Here is an 18717-nt window from a genome sequence, read left to right as displayed (position 1 = left end):
TTCTGACGATATATTTCTAACTAATGCACAGTTAGTACTCTCTCTCTTGATGTGATTTTGGTTTATTATACTTGAAACGAGAGCTATTGAACCTTAGGCACCTTGGAAAAAAGGATATCCAACGGTAAACACCCCTATTCAAGAAATTATTCCTCTTACATATGCGGAATCAGCTCGAAAATATAGCTTGTGATTTAGTTTAAGGATTATACATATGAAACAAATGCCATTATCATTTATAATGATTCTCGGGAAAACTCTTGCCGATCTCAAGCATGCTTTGCGGATTCCATGAAATTCATTGATTCGATCTCCTCTGGTTATCAATGTGAGGGAAACAACTTTCCATGAATAGAATGGTTTGAGGCGTCACTTTGTGGAAGCGATTCGTATCGGAAAATAAAATGCTTTGTTTTTCCACACATTTTATTATGAACGACCTAGTTTTCAACTAACAAAGGCATCATCAGGTGACCTGGGTTTTTATGCAATATTCTCAAGATTTCCAGGATGGTGTCTACCTTCTCAGGATGGATTAATACCAGTGTACGATCATAGCCCTTAAACTATTGAAACAATGAACATTTGCAAATTAAGCCGCACTTTTTATGATACTAGTATGCCTCTTGTCAGAGTCATTGAAAACAAGGCTTTGTTAATACACTTTTATTTCTTTGTCCCGCAACAGTGGATTCCAAATGGATTATCACCATCAAATTTCGGTTTCCAACCAAATCCACCTCTAAGAATTAGATCTCTATCTTACCCTTAAAGCTGCCCTTGCTTGTATTGTGTATAGCAGGGGTGATAAGTTGGCAACCACCTTGGTTGCCTTGTAATTTGGTCAGTAAATCTAGAACAAAAGTGGCGAAAGTTTATTTTCGAGTATGTTGAAGTTATTTACTTCTATATTAATGCTTCCAATACCATATCGTGTTTTCTTGATCGCGAAAGTTTTGGAAAGATATTCCTTATATTTCAGTGCGACAGTAATTAATCACGAAGAAAAATAATATTTTATTTGCTGTTTTCTGCTAATTCCATGAAATAATTATGTACCAGTAATGGCAGCAGGCGTATTATGTGGACAGAATTCTCTTTCTACGTTAAGCATCTTCATCTCATAGGATATCGAGAAAAAATAATCCTTTGTCCTCATTGTAGTGATCATTCTACCTTTAAGAGCTAAGAGGCAAAGCTAGTGAAATCATCAAATTGTGTTTCCGGCGAATTCGACCGCATTGGTTTTCCGTTGAGGCGGATGTACGAGTCCTTTGGCGCTTTATACACAGAGATGCGTTTGAGAGATCCCTGAAGGATGAAACTTAAGTCAAGCGTGAACGAAAATTTTCGAACGAAGTCCAGGGCAAGAAAAAGAGAGGAAGATTAATAGAACCTTGAGGGAACGAAGGAAAGATGAATGGAGCATAGAGGAAGCTTTAACTTGAACCACGAACCTCACTGAGTGAGCTTATGGGATGGGATCGACGAAGCGTGGAGGACGCGTGTGCGACGCGTCACGAAAAATAAGCGAGGTGCTCCGTACCATCTCTTTGGTCACCCGACCGGATTCAGCTGGGGATTAAGAAAAATGGGATTCTCATATCGTACCCATAAAGATAGCCTGAAAATGAGACTTTTAAAGCACCCTTCCCAACAGTGAAAAACCGTGACAGAACAGAGCTTTTTTCAGCCATGTAAATTTTTTTATTGCAAATTAGTCCAGCGGTTGGAAATATTTTAGATAAACTCCGAAAACAATTTCGCCATGCCGTGGTTTTCGATGTGGCTTAGCTCTTCTAATAGTTCAACAAAAATTTCCTGCGTTGCACTATAGACATTTTCAGGTGCATTAAATCAAATACTCTGTGCCGCCCAAAATGCCAATTCATTTCTTTCTTCCAACCACGCTTAGTCACTCTTCCCATTTTTTCCTGCCTCCCAACAAGTTTTTTAATCATTCGTAAAACTTCATTTGTCTCCCTTTCCTTCCCATTTTATTCTCCCAGATCATCCTCATATCTAAAGAACCTTCATAGGTGACCTTCGCCAATGTTCGCACAATTGAATCGCGAAGTGAAATCGAACGACATGCCTTTATCTAGCCCTGTATGATTCAGGTGCAGTTCTGGCCAAATTCAACGCACACTTTGTCGTCTGTGACCTTTTCCCTGCAAACTCCTTTGAGTCTTTCAGCGGTTTGGCAACACTGAACCAATGTAGGATGCATTGGATAGCTTATCGCCTCTACAAGGGACCTGAATCTCGCGACGTCCGCTGTTCATTCTGGGTGTTTTTATTTTGCTATGCAGTGCGGTTTTCTCGCCGCGTTTGCTCTTCCAGCTATTGACACGCGGAAAACAATTTTATGACTAAAATTACGAGCGAAGGTGGTAGTCATTGCAGAAAACATTTCATCATTGCAGCATTTGGAAACGTTTAGTAAGCCCTAGAGTAATTGTGGAAGAGTTTTATACGAGCGGGGCACTCTTTTCTGTCTTCCAACTGATAAGACATATTATCATTCAAGGAAAGTTCACACCATTATTTAAATTCTTTAATTTATGTCAATTTAGATAATTTGTAATTCAATGACTTACCCTACAGACAATTATCTCAGTTCTCATGTAGATGCTACCCGGCTTAATTCCAATGTACTTTCGAAAAAAATGATTAAATTCTTCAATTGTATCACAATCAGGTCCGGGGTGAAATTATTAAGGGTCAGATATTACGAGTCACGAAATATTCCAACAATATAATCTATGTGAGTGACAAAGGGATTTGGTCACATGTTTTCATTCGCTGCAAAACTCAATTCTTTCCGCATTATTATATATTTTTTTATTTGCAGCAAACTTCAAAAGTCGAGGAAATTATTCGTGTTGCATATTTTGTTGACAGAATTAAAATCAAAAAGCTTTATTATTTCATCATATAACGAAATTTGCGCCTTGCGGACTCTATCAGGGATATAATCAAACCAGATGCTTGTAAATGATTAACACTCGACGTAAATAATGGACTATAGATATATATATATATATATATATATATATATATATATATATATATATATATATACATGAATTTCTTATTTACGCGCAAGTGGAACCATTTGATAGACGCGATTGCCATTCATCTCCCTATCTTCGTGATGTCGCCACAGTCATTTGACGCAGAAGAATATGAAAGTAATCCTTGCCCTTAAACACCTGCGCAAATTCGTTGTTGATTACATTTCTGAAAGTTGCTTTTTCACAGAAGAATGCTATATCTTTTGTGAATGCTCATTCTCTGTCGTAATGTGAATGCTTCGTGAAATCTTTGTGATTCTCTCGAACGTCTCAAAATAAGCATTCTCAAAATATAGAAAAGAGAATGGCAATGGAGATGTAGAACGAGTATCCTCTTTTCATATTTGCCGTTTCTATTGTTTCCTTAGCTGATTTGCTGTCCCTTTTTCAAGATATTTCCCGCCTCCGCGACCCTTTTATGAAGTCTTTGAACTTAAGCAGCTGCTTCCTGGCATGGCTTCCTTTTTTTACTTGTTAAAACTTGCCAAATCTAACAAATTGAGTAGCTTCAGGCGTGATGTGGTGGAAGTCGAAAATAATGAATAACTCATCGAAGCACTTTTCCAAGTGGAAAAGCGCTTCGATCAGTTATTCATTATTGCCAAATCTACTTTCATAGCATCCATCCCTTTTCAAATCTCTTGTATTTGATGTTAAATCTAAAAAATATAAATTTCATTGACGGCACCCCTAATTCATGTTTTTTAGGTGATTTGTTATCTCAATTTCAAATTTAATTTAAAAAATATGATCACCTCATTACGTTTGCGATCTTATGACGTGAATGACCTCATTACGTTCAGTAAAATAAATTGAATGAAATGTAAACTTGAGCCGAAGATATAGCGGTCGTATCCCTCGGAGGGAGATGAATGGGGGCGGAGAATGGCCTGAGAGAGCGAAGTGGACCATTGAACTGCCGTTCAAATAGCAGGTAGGGTGTAGAAATAACGGCGGCTCCTTGTCATGGAGATTCTAGACTTCCCGCGTTCGGGCCGGCCGAGCGCCTCGTGAGGAACCTACGTCACCGTTGCCGACTGATTTTTGAGTTGTTTGTTGCGACCATTCCTCCCTAAGTTTCAAATTGACTGCTGGAAACACACTTTCCTATTCGCTAGATTTCTGGAGCCATTAGTGTGTGTGTACACAGCTTTGGAGTTGAGGGTGCCCGAAGAAACTTGCCCGTGAATCGATCCCGGGACTACCGCGACCATATATGAAAAACCCACCATAAGGCTAAAAAAGTAGTCATTCACATGGATATAGATGTTAGGAAAAGCGATAGAGACACGTATTAAAGGCAAACACAGGAGAGGCTGGGAAGACGGAATCGAGCAGGTCACAAAAGCAAAAATATATCCTTGGCCAGGACTTGAACCATGGATCTTTCGACTTGCCTTACGCCATGCTCGCTAAATTCATTTCCTGGCAAAAGAATCAGGGCATTTGGTTGCATTAACCCCCCACAGATTTTAGTGTAAATTACCTTTCCTTGGTAGGTCAAGTAGTTAGAGCATCGGCCCGGCAAGTCTATGTTTACAGGGACTAATATTCTCATTTCTCTTAATTGAGGTGGTTTCCCACTGCCTTCCTCAGTAGTGCTTTTTAACATGACATCATCACTCAATTGCCGCCCCACCGGGGTCAGATGCCTTTACAGCCACCTCACTGAGGAACAGACGGTGCGTGGACTACCTTTCATCAGGCTCCTAACCTTTTGACCTTTCTGGCATGGATCCTTTCTACCAGGAGCAATTATCATTGCTCCCACCAGCACAGGGTCATCGGAACACACAAGCCCTTCCACCACGTCAAGGTTGTGTCCATGGTGGGATATATTGTATATAAACACAGTAATCAACCCGGAGGTCGGTTTGATAGGTGATGGTAGATGTAGTACATGTAGTCGTTGTCGTTTTCTGTCTATATCCTTGCAAAGCAAAACTGATACAGCAGCAGCAACATAAAGAAGACCAAATTAGTAAGAATAGGAACTTAGAGCATTAGGACAACAGCGAGGACACAAAATTAGAGGATATAAAGCGAGAGTTAAAGAGAGGATATAAAGATGTTTTATGTCTATGGATGGATTACTAGAGTGATATTTCTAGAGTAATGTACAGTTGACGAAATGAGAGCCATTGAGATGTGTATATATATATATATATATATATATATATATATATATATATATATATATATATATATATATATATATATATATATATTGTATTTACAAAAGAAATGTGAAAGTGAATTATAGAATATTTCAATAGAATGAAGTCGTGGTCACAACTATCTCAAATGGGCCTCCTCTATTACATTGGTATTTACCCCATTCAATGTATGAAAATGCTAATTGGAAAGTTTTATTCCAAAGTAACCCTGGTTTTTTCATCCAATAGGTGTCATTCTTTTCCACAAGCCCAGAGCTGAGCAACAAACAGAGATTCGAGTATTTCTCAAGGACCATTCCATCAGATCACTACCAGGTCAAAGCCATGGTGGAGATCGTGAGACGAATGAACTGGTCATATGTGTCCATACTGTACGAAGAATCCAACTATGGCATTAAGGTGAGTTGATGACCAGATATGCATGCCTAATTGTGCAGATGAAGACTTGTTCAGTGCATGGAAAATATCCACCCAGACACACTGCATCACAATATGGATGCTCGATGGGTTGCATCCTGTTTTGCTCTCTATAGCATATTCCTTGCTAATACATTGAAATTTATCATTAATTTAATGAAACATATATTTCAATTATCTTATTTTCAAATAAAACTCTGACGCTTTTATTTATTGTAAACTTAAATGTTTAAATTATTATAAAATATTGTGTTTCATATGAAATAGGTATTCTTTTTTAGCTATTGAAAAATGTTCTGAATGTATTCTAAGTTTTAAGTTATATTATAGTGTGTAATCCTAAGGCTTCCGCGATGTCAATCTGATGAAGGATCCATGCTGCTTCTGGAAGTTACCGTTCGCAGAAAAACTAATGGCCGCCTTGGCCATGCAATGTATCGCAAGAAAACCCATGCCGACTGGTATTTGGCTGCGCGATCACGCAACCATCCCGCCCGGAAGAGCTCACTAGTCAATACACTAGTTCATTGTGTCTACATCATCTCCGATGCCACATCGCTTCCATCGGAAAAACGATACCCGATCACAGCGCCGAATAGCCGATACCCGGAACTTATGGTCCAAAAAAGGCTTGCCAAGAAAGAAAAGGAGCTGCCGGAAAATGGGATTCTGGCGAAGAAACAGAATGAAGAGAAGCCTGAAAAGGAAAAACCGACGGCATATGCTATCATCCAGTACATCGCTGTAACGGCTGAAATGGTAAGAAAGCTAATATGAAAGCATACAAGGTGTGATCGAAAAAAGACAGGACTGATTTTATAACTTGTTTATTTCGACGGATGCATCTTAATCGAACTTGTCGCCCTCAAAGTAAATGCCTTGGCTGACGTGCACACCTTTGCCAACGTTTCTTCCAGCTCTTGAACCCTGCATGGTAAGCCGCCTTAGGGATCCTCTTCAGGTCAGCTGTACAATTAGTTTTAATGTCCGCAATAGAGTCGAATCGGCACCCTTTCAAGATTAATTTTAACTTTGGAAACAAAAACAAAGTCTGATGGAGCCACGTCTTGAGAGTAGGGTGGTTGCGGGATCATGGAAGTTCCGGTTCTGGCGAAAAACTCTGTCACAATCAGTGCTGTGTGAGCCGGCGCGTTATCCTGGTGGAAACACCGTGCATTGTTTCTCCACATGTCCGGCCTCTTTCGGCTCACTGCGACCCTCAGGCTCTTCATAACCTTTAAGTGGAAATCTTTGTTGGCGGTTTGACCTTAAGGGACGTATTCGTATTGAATCATCCCTTGCCAATCGAAGAAACACACCAGCATGACCTTCACATTGGACCGGGACATGCGAGCTTTCTTCAGTCGCGGAGAATGAAGACCATTCCACTGAGAAGACTGGGCCTTTGTCTCAACATCATAAGCGTAAACCCAGGTTTCGTCATCGGTTACGATGGTTTTAAGAAACCATCGTAACCGATGGTCGGCATTGGCTCGATCCAGGAGTTCCTGACAAATATCCACACGTTTTTTCTCTATTCATCAGTCAGCACCCCCAGGACGAATTTTGATGCGACGCGCGTCATACCTAAAATTTCTGTCAAAATTGTCGGACAGGATCCAAAACTAATGCTCACTTCCTCAACTATCTCCATAACAGTTAAACAGCGATTTTCCCTCACCAAATCGTTCACCAGTTTGACATGGTTGGGGTATGTCGAAGTGGAAGGCCGCCCCGAAGGTTCACAAATCTTCATATTTCGAGGTTCTGCCCGATTTAAAATGACTATACCACTCAAAACACTGGCTTTGACTCATAGCTTCATTAACAAAGACTTATTAAATCATTGCGAATGTCTCCGTAATACTTTAGCTAAGTTTGAAACAAAATTTCACGCACAAACGCTGTTCCTCTAGCTCCTTCATTGCTGCGGTGCACGTGGCGACGAACAGGTTAAGACACGTACCCCTGCTGCTGCGTAACGACTCGACGTAAACAAACACAACACCTCTCGTTTTAGTCATCAGATGTGTTGCTAGATGGCGCACTTTGTTTCGTTTCGATTCATTGAACGGTTTGCGCAGAATAAAGTCAGTCCGGTCTTTCTTTGATTACACCTTGTAACGTAATAACTAGGTTCTCCATAACAAGAAAAATCAGCAATGTCAGCCCAAACCTGAAGACTAAATATACCTAACATGCGAGGTCAGAACCTAGACACATGATTGAATTTGACCAAGTAAAAGTGCTGGCAAGAGAGAAACATTATTTTCCGAGATTCATTAGAGAAGCGGAAGAAATAATGAAAAACTATTCACCACCAAGAAAAAGCCAATCAGAGCCAGAGAACCAAGCCAGCCAGCACCTCCTATGCATGAGCCTATAGCGGCCAAATTGCATCGCAGATCACCTCAACGAGAAGATGTCTCCAGGACTGGGGGCAAGACAGTTGTCTAACAATCAACCTATGCAACTGTGATTCCCAGAAGCAGCATGGATCGTTAATATTGTAGTAAGTTGTAAAATCATTTGAAATATTGACTTTGGGAATAGTACATAAAAAATCAGGATCAGGAATAAGTGTTAAGTATCCTTATTATCTTACTATATTTTATGCAGATTTGTAATTAGATTAACTTTGAAGCTTAAATTGAGTAGCTTCAGGCGTGATGTGGTGGAAGTCGAACATAATGAATAACTGATCGTAGCACTTTTCCACTTGATAATTATCGAGTGGAAAAGTGCTACGATCAGTTATTCATTAACTTTGAAGCATTCATCAGGGCAGAAGCCTTTTGTCACAGTCTCTATGATAGCATCTGGTATTATAACTTCGGTCCTATTTGTAGTAAATCTTTTGTGAACCCAATAGTGAACCCTTTATTACCCCTCAGTGAATCCATCTACTTGGCAAAATTTTTATCCCTGAAAGTTTAAACTTTATGCCTTAAAAATGCTTGCTTTAACAGTGCTAAATCTTTTTTGAGGGTATGCCCTTTGTGCATTTGTACAGTGTGCACATATTCTATATTTTGGAGGATATGCCTATGGTATACTCTCAACTTGCTTAGCACTTGCATTATAATGGGCAGTAAAGACATAAATTTGAAATAGTGAACAAATCATTCTTTAAAAATTCATTGATTCGCAGTTTTATTATAGCTCTCATTTGGTTGTTAATTTGGAATGAAGATTAACCATGAATGTAAGATGAAAAGTTCCGATTTCCATTTTCTGCACCATAGGAGTGATTAAAGTGTAATTAAATGTTATATTGAATGCCAAAATCCAATTATCCTGCATTGGAACTTCTTCACTCTCTTTGAAGCATCTATCTCCTTAATTTTGTTTTTTTTTTTCTTGAAGAAAATGCAAATTGTTGACATAAACCAATTGTATATTCATGCTAGATTAGTCAAGCGCACCCCTTGTTCCTACTATGCATTGCTTTTACTTTTCATTTCTGTTATTTTTATTCTTTTATGCCTGTCTCCCTGCGGATTTTTTTTGGGGACATTTTTAAAACTATGCACAGAATATTATTAAGATTTGCACAAAAAATAAAAAATAAATGTGTGAACACAAGTTTGGAAAAATGTGTGATCAATAGCGGCACTAAGATGCAGGTGAAACGAGTGCTAAACACAAACTGAGGCACTGCTCTTGCAAACTCATAAATACTCCGTTTTCAGGCATTTGAAGAGCTGGAAGATTTACTAACCCACCATGGCATCTGCATAGCAGTGAAAGAGAAGCTTGTGAAGGACTCTGGCGTGGCTGAGGAAGCAGCATATGACTCAATCGTGTTGAAGCTGCTCACCAAGCCACGTGCCAAAGGTACTTTGGGGCAGTCTGAATATTCATGTATCACAATCCATCATTTAATAGCATAATCTTCAATTCAATGATAACCTCAATACTACCTCTGTAATCAACTTTGAAGTTTGTTGTGGAATCATAAAAAAATGCAATAGTTGCATTATTTAAGGAACTGCCTAATTCTTTAATCTGTATTTCAAGTTGAGTCTGTATGTTGAGTCTTAAAAAATCATTGTCATTATAAAAAATCACAAACACAGTAATTAACCCAAAGGTCGTTTTGGTAGGTGATAGTAGAGTTCACCCAGCACAGCCCAATGGTGTGTAAAGTTCATGAATCAGAGTAATTAGGGGAGCCAGATCCTTTCCTTGTGCTGGTTATGATTTCTCAGGAAGATCTGGTACCCAAAAAAATCACATAGCTTGGGTGAAGCTGAGGGTGCCCAGAGGGTCTTGCCCGGGAATCAAACCTAGGCCCTCCAGTCAGTAGACCGACACTACCCCGGGGCTACCATGACCCGCACTTAGTCATATTTTTAATTTAAGATGTCAAATTGTTGAAATTTCTTGATGCCATTTTTTATGCTGAAATGTTAACACATTCCACAAAATTGAAGTATTTTAAGGGTATCCTGACATTGTTCATAAAGAAGGGACAGTAAATATGTGAAGAGTAAGAGTATAAGGGATGAAGCAGCAAGAAAGAGTTGACACTTGATCTATGTTTATCAATTTGTAATATCATATCGAGCCGTAAAAGGAGAAAACCATTAAAATACTCATGTAGTAAAGGAAGCAACAATGGAATAATGGAATATGTTAGTTTATTTTTTAATTGTGATATCGTTATTGAAATTATTATTTTAAGGAAGAAAATGGTGTTCTGTTTAAGTGAACAGCAGATCTAAAAAAAGTATGTTTTATCTTAAATGATTAAATGGAAGCTCAAATGAGTAAACTTTCACATTATATTCCAAAAATGCATTGATTTAGATAAAAATTTTAATGCCTTCATGGAAACTAATAGTACACTCAGAGTTTATTGCTTATAAATAGAGCATGAATTTCTTTAATGTTCTGAAACTTTAGGTTTGTACTGCTAAAATAAACTCTTTTAGTATCTCTATTTGGCTTGATAAGATATTAAACAGGATCTAAAAACTACTTTTAATGAAGGAATAGTAATATATGGATACATCATTTCTGTCATCTAAGTATTTTAACTGATAGAATAAGATGAATGCACAAAAGCTATGTCAACTGTTTTCAAAGGGCATAAAACTTTTTTACCATTAAGTTCTAAAATTTATTCTTAAAGTTAATTTTCCATATGTTCTGTGAGAAATATTTATTTATTTATTTAGGATACATTGCTGTTAGGCGATAAGCCAGGTGGCAATGACCTGGTATAACAAGAGCTATAAACTATGCATTAGTCAGTCTTAAAACATATCATAGTGTCATTTAGTCATATAATTATTTTAATGTACTTCTTGTTGGTCTAATGATTCTGGATGAAAGGATCAAAACTATATGGAAAACTTTGATGAATCAAGAAGAAGAGTTCATTATAAAATTATTATTATTTGGAGGGAAATGCATTTCATATTCATTTCACTGCCTATTATGAGAAATTTGATTTGATTTCCTCCTCTTCTTTATGACAGGGGCCATCATCTTTGGCTCAGACCAAGAGGTGGCTGGGGTAATGAGAGCCGTGAGGAGATGCAATGCCACAGGCAGCTTCTGGTGGATCGGGTCTGATGGTTGGAGTGCCCGGTCGCTAGTTTCTGACCACAATGAACCAGAGGTAATGAATCCCTTTCTTTCACCCTTATCTTTGTTTAATTCAGTTCTTGTGCAAATTGGGATTATTTCAAAGGGAATTTTCTCTTTCTAGGCTCCCATTGATTCATTGCTTCAAAAGTGCTGGCAAAAGTCAGTGAGTGAGTGTTGAACTGTGCAGAATAACTCCTTTACTCCTTACTCCTTGAACTGTAAGAAGTTGGCCATATGCAAGAGCACTATTTATTTTTTTCCATTTTTACCGTATAACTTTATTTATTTTACTCTAAGACACCTGCAAATATAAGACACACCCATAGTTTAACACCCTAAAACCAAAAAAAAAGTTAGCAGACATTCTATGATGCAGCATAGTTTGGGCTCGAAGGAGCATATTTTGGGCCAAGGGGCATGGGAAAAGAACCGAGACCTGGCTTGTGTCGGCAAAAGCTTTTTTATCTAACTCAATTTTTTATGTCCTTACTGCTTTGTCTACTATCTTGTAAAACTTACTAAACATATAGGTGAATTGTTTTGTTTTTTTCTGTTTTTGTGTGCTGACAATCTAACTAACTCCCTCTAGTTTAACTGTGAGAGATCAGAATTAGGGTCTCAATTCTATGTAATTTGCAACATTAATGATACCTGATAATTGTACATTTTCATTTGGCTCTTGCATAAATGTGATCAATTTTTTCATAGATTGTACTAAAAAGTATAACACAAAAAGTATTATTTGAGTATATTTAGGAAGCTATTCTATTCTTCCTACCAGGCTTGGCTTTCAAAATTTTTAGCATGGTGGCTGACATAGAATTTTTAAATTAAGAGCTAATTAATCTTAACACAACCCAAGAATCCTCATTGATGAGAATGAGGGTTGCTACATTTGGTGATTCTGTTAAAACTTATTTAGCTTCTGATCAAGGTGAATGAGTGAATCTTAAAATGCCTGCAGGGAAATCTCCACTGATGATACTTCTTTTGAATGCCCATTTAACTGTAACCCAATGCATAAAGGTTTTTCTCCTGAGATACATCATCTGAGGTTTTCAATAATCTCAGATCTGTGTCTACAGTTGAGCATGCTACGAGTACTCCCAAAGATAAATTCAGTGAGCATGTAAAACAGTCTCCTGGAAATGTTAACAATGGTTACATACTTGTTCAAAATAAATGTAAGCCTCCTCCTTCAAGTGTTACATTCTTGGGCAAAGAAAAGCTTCTTCTTGAGTATTCCAGGATTATGACTTATCCAGACACAGAAATTGCCACCAGATATGACAAAAGAACAAGGTTTGGCTAATGTACAAACAAATGCTAGAGGTTTGTTGGCTGAAATTCAACAGTTAAGAATGACTCAGAGGAACTATTTTCATTCCATGCCTCAGTAAATTGGATCTTCTTGACAACATTCTTAATACAGATTTATTATCAAAATATGGTTATTATGGAAGCGTTTTTTTCAAAGACTTTTTTTTTTAAATGGAGTAATTGTTCAGCACTTTAATGTTCTTCATGTAAACCATTCAGTGCTAGTACAAAAAGTAACTTGATCTCAAAATCCCACAGTGATTTGTATAAATGACTACTGGCTTACGTCCAGGGAATTAAGATTCTTTTAATTATCCCAGCTACCTCATAGCCAATTCAGTATTCAAGACCATTAAAGTATTCTAAAATCTTTTTATATTTAAATTTTAAAAATTTAAATTGAAATTCAATGGAAATCATTTACTTTCATAGAGTCAAGTAACCATATGTTTTTTCGGCATTCTCTCCTTATTTTCCCTAAATATATCTAAGTTTCATTTGTTAGTTCTTGTTTTATCTGTAATAGCAGTTAACATTTTAACTTCATAACTCCTTCACACAATGTATCAGGTAGTCTGTGTCCATCCTAAACCTATAAATGGTAGGGTACCAAATAATGATAACCCCTGCTAACAGCTAGCTTACATTTTTTAAAGGAAGGATGCTAATATTTCCCCACCAATAGATATTTCTCTATGTCTATTAGATTCTTCTATTTCTTAGATGCTTAAGTTGCGAGGTGCTTTTTTACCATAGTCTATTACTCAATTCTCTAATAATTCTCAATTCTTTTCCATCTTGATAGATATATATGATGAAATGTTAACTTGTGTTTTAATTTAAACCTAAAATAATTGATATTTGTCTTTGAAATACATATTATCATATATGTAAAGAGATAAATTAAGAACTAAAAACAGAGCTGAGACATTTACTATCAGTTCATGAAAGTAATCCAAGGACTTGTTTCCTATTGGCATATACTCTATTATTTTTTTCCTTCCTCGTCAATAATTTTATTTCATTTATAAGTTTGCCTTTTATTCAATATAAATCCCTCTAATCCACGTGTATCCCACCCATTTTTTCTTTCAATGATGACAGCATGCCAGTCCTCTTTTAGGAACAAAATCCTTGTTTACTCAAGTAGAAAGTATATTTTTATTTATTTCACCCGAATAGACTTAAGCCCCCAAGCCTATCTGGAAGTATACTACTATTCTGAAGAAAAGTAGGAGTAGAATTAAAATACAAATAATTTGTCATCAAAAATTGGTGCATTACTGAAATGCTTTCCTGAACTCAAGGGAGACATGATAAATAATTTATAGAAATACAAGGGTGGTTCAATAAGTACCCGTGTTTGACTACAAAGGGCAATCCTGAGTGAAGTTATGTTATCATCGTGTGCTGCCAGCTGCCAAACGACTGTGAAACAAATTTCAGACTGATTTAAAGGTTAGTTTGGATTTGGCAGCCATTGGAGTAAGATGTGTTTCGTGATTTTCGCTAAGATGGAAAAAGAGCCGTATCGTTCAGTAATTCACGTTTCGTTTCTGGATGGGAAGAAATGCTACGAGATGAAAGCAAAGTTGGATGCTGTTTATGGGGACACTTCGCCATCTATGACCACAGCTAGACATTGGTTGAACTAATTAAAACGTGGGCAAACATCTGTTTTTGATGAGGAGCGATCAGGACGCCCGGCAGACGTGGCTACTGAGCAAATCATTCAAAAAGTCCATACCATGATTCTTGCTGATCAACGAACGAAAGTGCATGAAGTAGCAGAGGCCATGGGTGTGACGACCGGAATGGCAATTAATGTTTTACATGATAAGTTGGCGATGAAAAAGTTGTCGGCCTGATGGGTGCCACGATTGCTCGCGATGGACAACAGGCTGATCCGGCTGTCAACTTCGAAAACTGCATGAACTACCTTATGAATTGCTGCCACACCCCCTGTATTCACCCGATCTGGCTCCCTGCAACATTTTCTTATTCCCTAACATGAAGAAATGGCTCACGGGAAAAAAATGTAGCCCAAACGAGGAAGTTAATGCTGAGACAGAGGCATATTTTGGAGAGTTCGACAAATCCTAATTTTTGGAGGGGTTAAAAAAATGGCCGGAACGCAGGGAGAAGTGTATCTTTCTAAAAAGGGGCTATGTTGAAAAATGAAAAATAATGTTCTTGAAAAAATGGTTTCTTAATTTCTAATATGGGTACTTAATTGAACCACCCTCGTAGGAAGTCAATTCTATTGGCTGCATTTTTGTCCTACTTTTGCCTGAATTACTTTATATTTTAATGAAAAACATGTGCTTCTGGGTTAAAGCTGAGGCACAAGTTAAGGTTATATCATGCCCATGTGTCGATGAAGGTGATCATCTATTCCTGTTATAAATTTGAACTCAATCTGTGTGTTAGTATTAGTATAGGAGTGGAACAAACCAACGTTTTCAGATTATAAATAATACATTATTATTGATTTGCAACATTGACCATATGTGATGAGGTAATAATTTCTATGATGGTGTTTGAGCATTTGTTTACTATTCCAACTAATGACAGCTTAATAACTATCCATTCACTATGCTGAAACTGAGAATTAAAAACATATGGAACCTTTAACCAAATAAAACCATTATTATTTTTTACACAATGCCCTGGATCTCCCTAACTATGTAAAAGAGGAGAGGATGGGAAAAAGGATGTGAAAAGTTGAAGATAGGAATTGTTTTTGTCAAGTGATGTCCATGATGTGAATTTCTAGCAAGTAAAAACACTACCAATGCATGATTTTGCCAAGCCAACTTTTTTCTAAGTTTTTTGTACTTCTTCTGCAAACAAGATAAGTTATTTAAAAATTTCCTTGAAAACCCTCTGATTCCCCCTCTCAAATAAGTCTAATTTGGAAAAGTGAAACCATCATTTTTTACAATTCTCAGAAATTTAATTTATATTTTAAAAATATTAGCTTCAAGGTTACTGATGCCATTGTTACTTCTTCATAAGTGAATTTTCCTGGCAGATTATTTGAAAATATGTTTAGCATACTAATTCCTTGGATCCTTTAATTTTTCCATTTTCACTACCAGCAGATAATGCTAATAAAGTTGGTGATTTTAGTGACACTCTCTGAGTTTCTTTTGTATATGATAAAAAAATCCTTTTCAATCTGTGTTTGTGAATTACCCCTGTAAATTTGTCATCAAATGGCATTCATTAAGTTTTTGCATTATTGATTGCTCTTTCTTTCAGGTGGAGGGAACACTGTCAGTGCAACCAAGGGCACACCCAGTCAAGGGATTTGAGGAATACTTCCTCTCTCTTACAGTTGAGAATAATAAAAGGAACCCCTGGTTTGTGGGTGAGTGTGAGCACAGGATACAGTAATATATATTTTATCCCAGTCAAGATGTGTGTATGATTTGTAAACAATGAAAGTCCTGCATTTCCTGCGCATCCTAATTTGTTTTCCTTTCTGTCTACTTTAAATTTTCTATTCTTCTATGCATCCACATTACTATAATATACAAATACTTTAAAAAAATTAATAATTTTCAAAATTTGACTTTTTTGTCAATTGTCTGGGAACCCAAGTAGGTTAGTGAACTTTTAATGTTCCTCAAGGAAATTATGCAAAATGTTCAGTTTAGTCATGATCTTTTAAAAAGTTTTTCTTTCTTTCCAGCATGGCCACCATTTGCTACTATTTACAATTATATTCACCACAATTTTCCATAGATACAGTCTATGAAAGATCTTATTCTTTTATTATTAATATTTAAATGGTATTTCATGCTTTGACATTATTTTATCTATAAAAACTTAAGTCCTCGTGCACAGATAATCAATTCTCCATTATTTTTTGCTTGAATTGTAGTAATAATAATTTATTTACATTCCATAGGGCCATATAGTGATGGATAAAAATGATGATCATGATAAAAATAAATTTCAATGAATATAAAATACATCGTACATATCTATATGCCATATAATCACGAAGAAAAGATTTATCACTCAGTATACTGATTTCTACTGTATGTACGAAATTGCTATTCCATTTAGGGTGGAAGACATATAGTGGTCTAACTGATCTTTAGCACACTTCTAATTACAAGATTTTTGTGTGCTCCCCTTTCAAAAATTCCTTTTCCCTCTTTGCACAGAGTTTTGGGAAGATCACTTCCGCTGCCGCTACCCAGGTAGTCCCCTGACACCTTTCAATCGCCATTATACCAAGGCATGCTCTCCCTTGGAGCGCCTCAGTCCACAGAACACGGCCTTTGAGGGACAGCTTCAATTCGTCAGTGATGCTGTTATGGCATTCGCACATGCCTTCAAGTAAGGAACCATAAATATATGGTTATTTGAATTTTGCTGAGTGTACTCCATATGGTTTAAGTGTGTATGTGCTTTATTACCTGCCTTTTTATGTACTTAGGCAGTTTATTTGCCTGGGCTGTATCAGTGAGCATGGAATTTTGCAGCTGCTTTTGACAAATGTGATTTGATTGTGGAGGACTTGGAACCCATCGTTTTTACCTGCTTAAGAATTGTCCCAATAATCTTCTCTCCTTCATCACCATGCCTATCCCATCACCATCACTTCTTCCAGCAGGGAGTCTATCCTTGGAACTACTGCACCTGGAGTTTAGACATTTCAAAAGTAAATTAACTATAAAAGCATATATACGTGCTTGTGTATATAAATATTAATGATATAGATGCACTCACGAGAGCAATATAACACTTGAGCAGAATAGAACATAAAAGTATGCATAGAAAATATGTAAAAAGACTCACATTTAAGATTGTATAAGCTTTCGGCCTTCTTCATGTCAGACTGGAAGGTTTATGTTGGAGGAAATACAAGGCCTGTGACAGAGGAAGCCCGGGTTATGCTGGGAAGGGTGGAGGAAAGCTGTAAGGATCTAGCGGTGATGGTTGAGCCTGGGAAATTCAAACAATCTGAATGCTGATATATGTGTATATTTGCAAGTTCTCACCTGTATATTTGTGGCTGAATCAGGGAGGGATTCTAGGATGGTTAGGGAGAAACACTAGTCAAAGGAAAGATAGTGGGAATTCCCATGAGAAGGGATGAGAAAAGAAAAGAGTGAGGCAAAATTACAGGAGTTTCAGTGATTGTTCATACGGATGGACAAGGGGGTAATGTATTTGCCTATGAGCATTGATTGCATGATAGAAGATAAATTACATCTTTGCAGAGGCAAATAGCATGAGAACAAGGTGGGGAGGCAATGAGGGGATGTGGGGAGAGGGAAGCAGATGTGGGACAGTTTCAAATTGGGAAATATGAGGAAATTTGTCAAGCAGAGCCAAAGGGCTGTTGGAGTTGAGTGTGTTTCTGAGATTAGCAGGTCATCTGTATGCGAGAGGCATTGGAGTAGTAGAGATGAGGTGACATCATTACTGTGTAAAGTAGGGAAAAGTTCTTTGTGAAAGGCTTTCAGTCTGTAGGATCTGGGGAAATAGACAGTGCAAAGTTTGAGCCCTTCATCAGATATAGGTTTGTTTTTCTGTGGTGTTAAAGGTAAGTTGCAATGGTGGATTTTATTTATTGAAGCTTTTGTGGATAACTACATTTGTGAAGTTCACTTTATAGATTATGAAGGTATTTTTTAAGGGAGGCTTTGATATTGTAAATCCAGTGTGCGTGGATAGAGAGAAAATAAGGAATCGAGCATTTAGTGAGTAGAGTGAAAGCTTGAGAAGCCCCATATCTTGATGTATATACAGGGTGCAGCAACATAACTTCCTTTCTTGAAATCGTTTTGTGTTTCTAAAAAGGAAGTTATGTTTCTACACCCTTGCTATAAAAATATATATTTTTTTCACACATCAGGGTAAGATCCTTTCCCTGTGCTGGCTATGGTTTCCCAGGAAGATCTGGTACCTGAAAAATCACTAAGCTTGGATGGAGCTGAGGGTGTCTAGAGAGATTTTTCCATAAATTGAACCGAGGATATATATTTTAATGTATTTTTTCTATGAAAATATATATATATATATATATATATATATATATATATATATATATGGTGTTTTTTTTACATAGGTATACCTGCAAGGAATTCATGCACATCCGAGGTCTT

The 18717-nt window shown here is 37.1% G+C and overlaps 1 protein-coding gene across 1 annotated transcript in view; it reads left to right on the top strand.

Moving 5' to 3' along the window:
- Window positions 1–18717, top strand: part of LOC139691882 (metabotropic glutamate receptor 2-like) — a 637823-nt gene that overhangs the window by 602799 nt on the left and 16307 nt on the right. Inside the window, exons 3-7 of the mRNA XM_071589811.1 lie at window positions 5483–5653; window positions 9364–9508; window positions 11158–11300; window positions 15854–15962; window positions 16768–16942. Coding sequence (XP_071445912.1) covers window positions 5483–5653; window positions 9364–9508; window positions 11158–11300; window positions 15854–15962; window positions 16768–16942 — 743 coding nt within the window. The remainder of the gene's footprint in view (window positions 1–5482; window positions 5654–9363; window positions 9509–11157; window positions 11301–15853; window positions 15963–16767; window positions 16943–18717) is intronic.

This window comes from Hetaerina americana, unplaced genomic scaffold (assembly GCF_022747635.1).
Source record: "Hetaerina americana unplaced genomic scaffold, ioHetAmer1.1.p SCAF_4, whole genome shotgun sequence".
Taxonomy (NCBI): Eukaryota; Metazoa; Arthropoda; class Insecta; order Odonata; family Calopterygidae; genus Hetaerina; species Hetaerina americana.
Note: the sequence above shows the minus strand (reverse complement) of the source record. Positions and strands in the feature narration are given on the sequence as shown.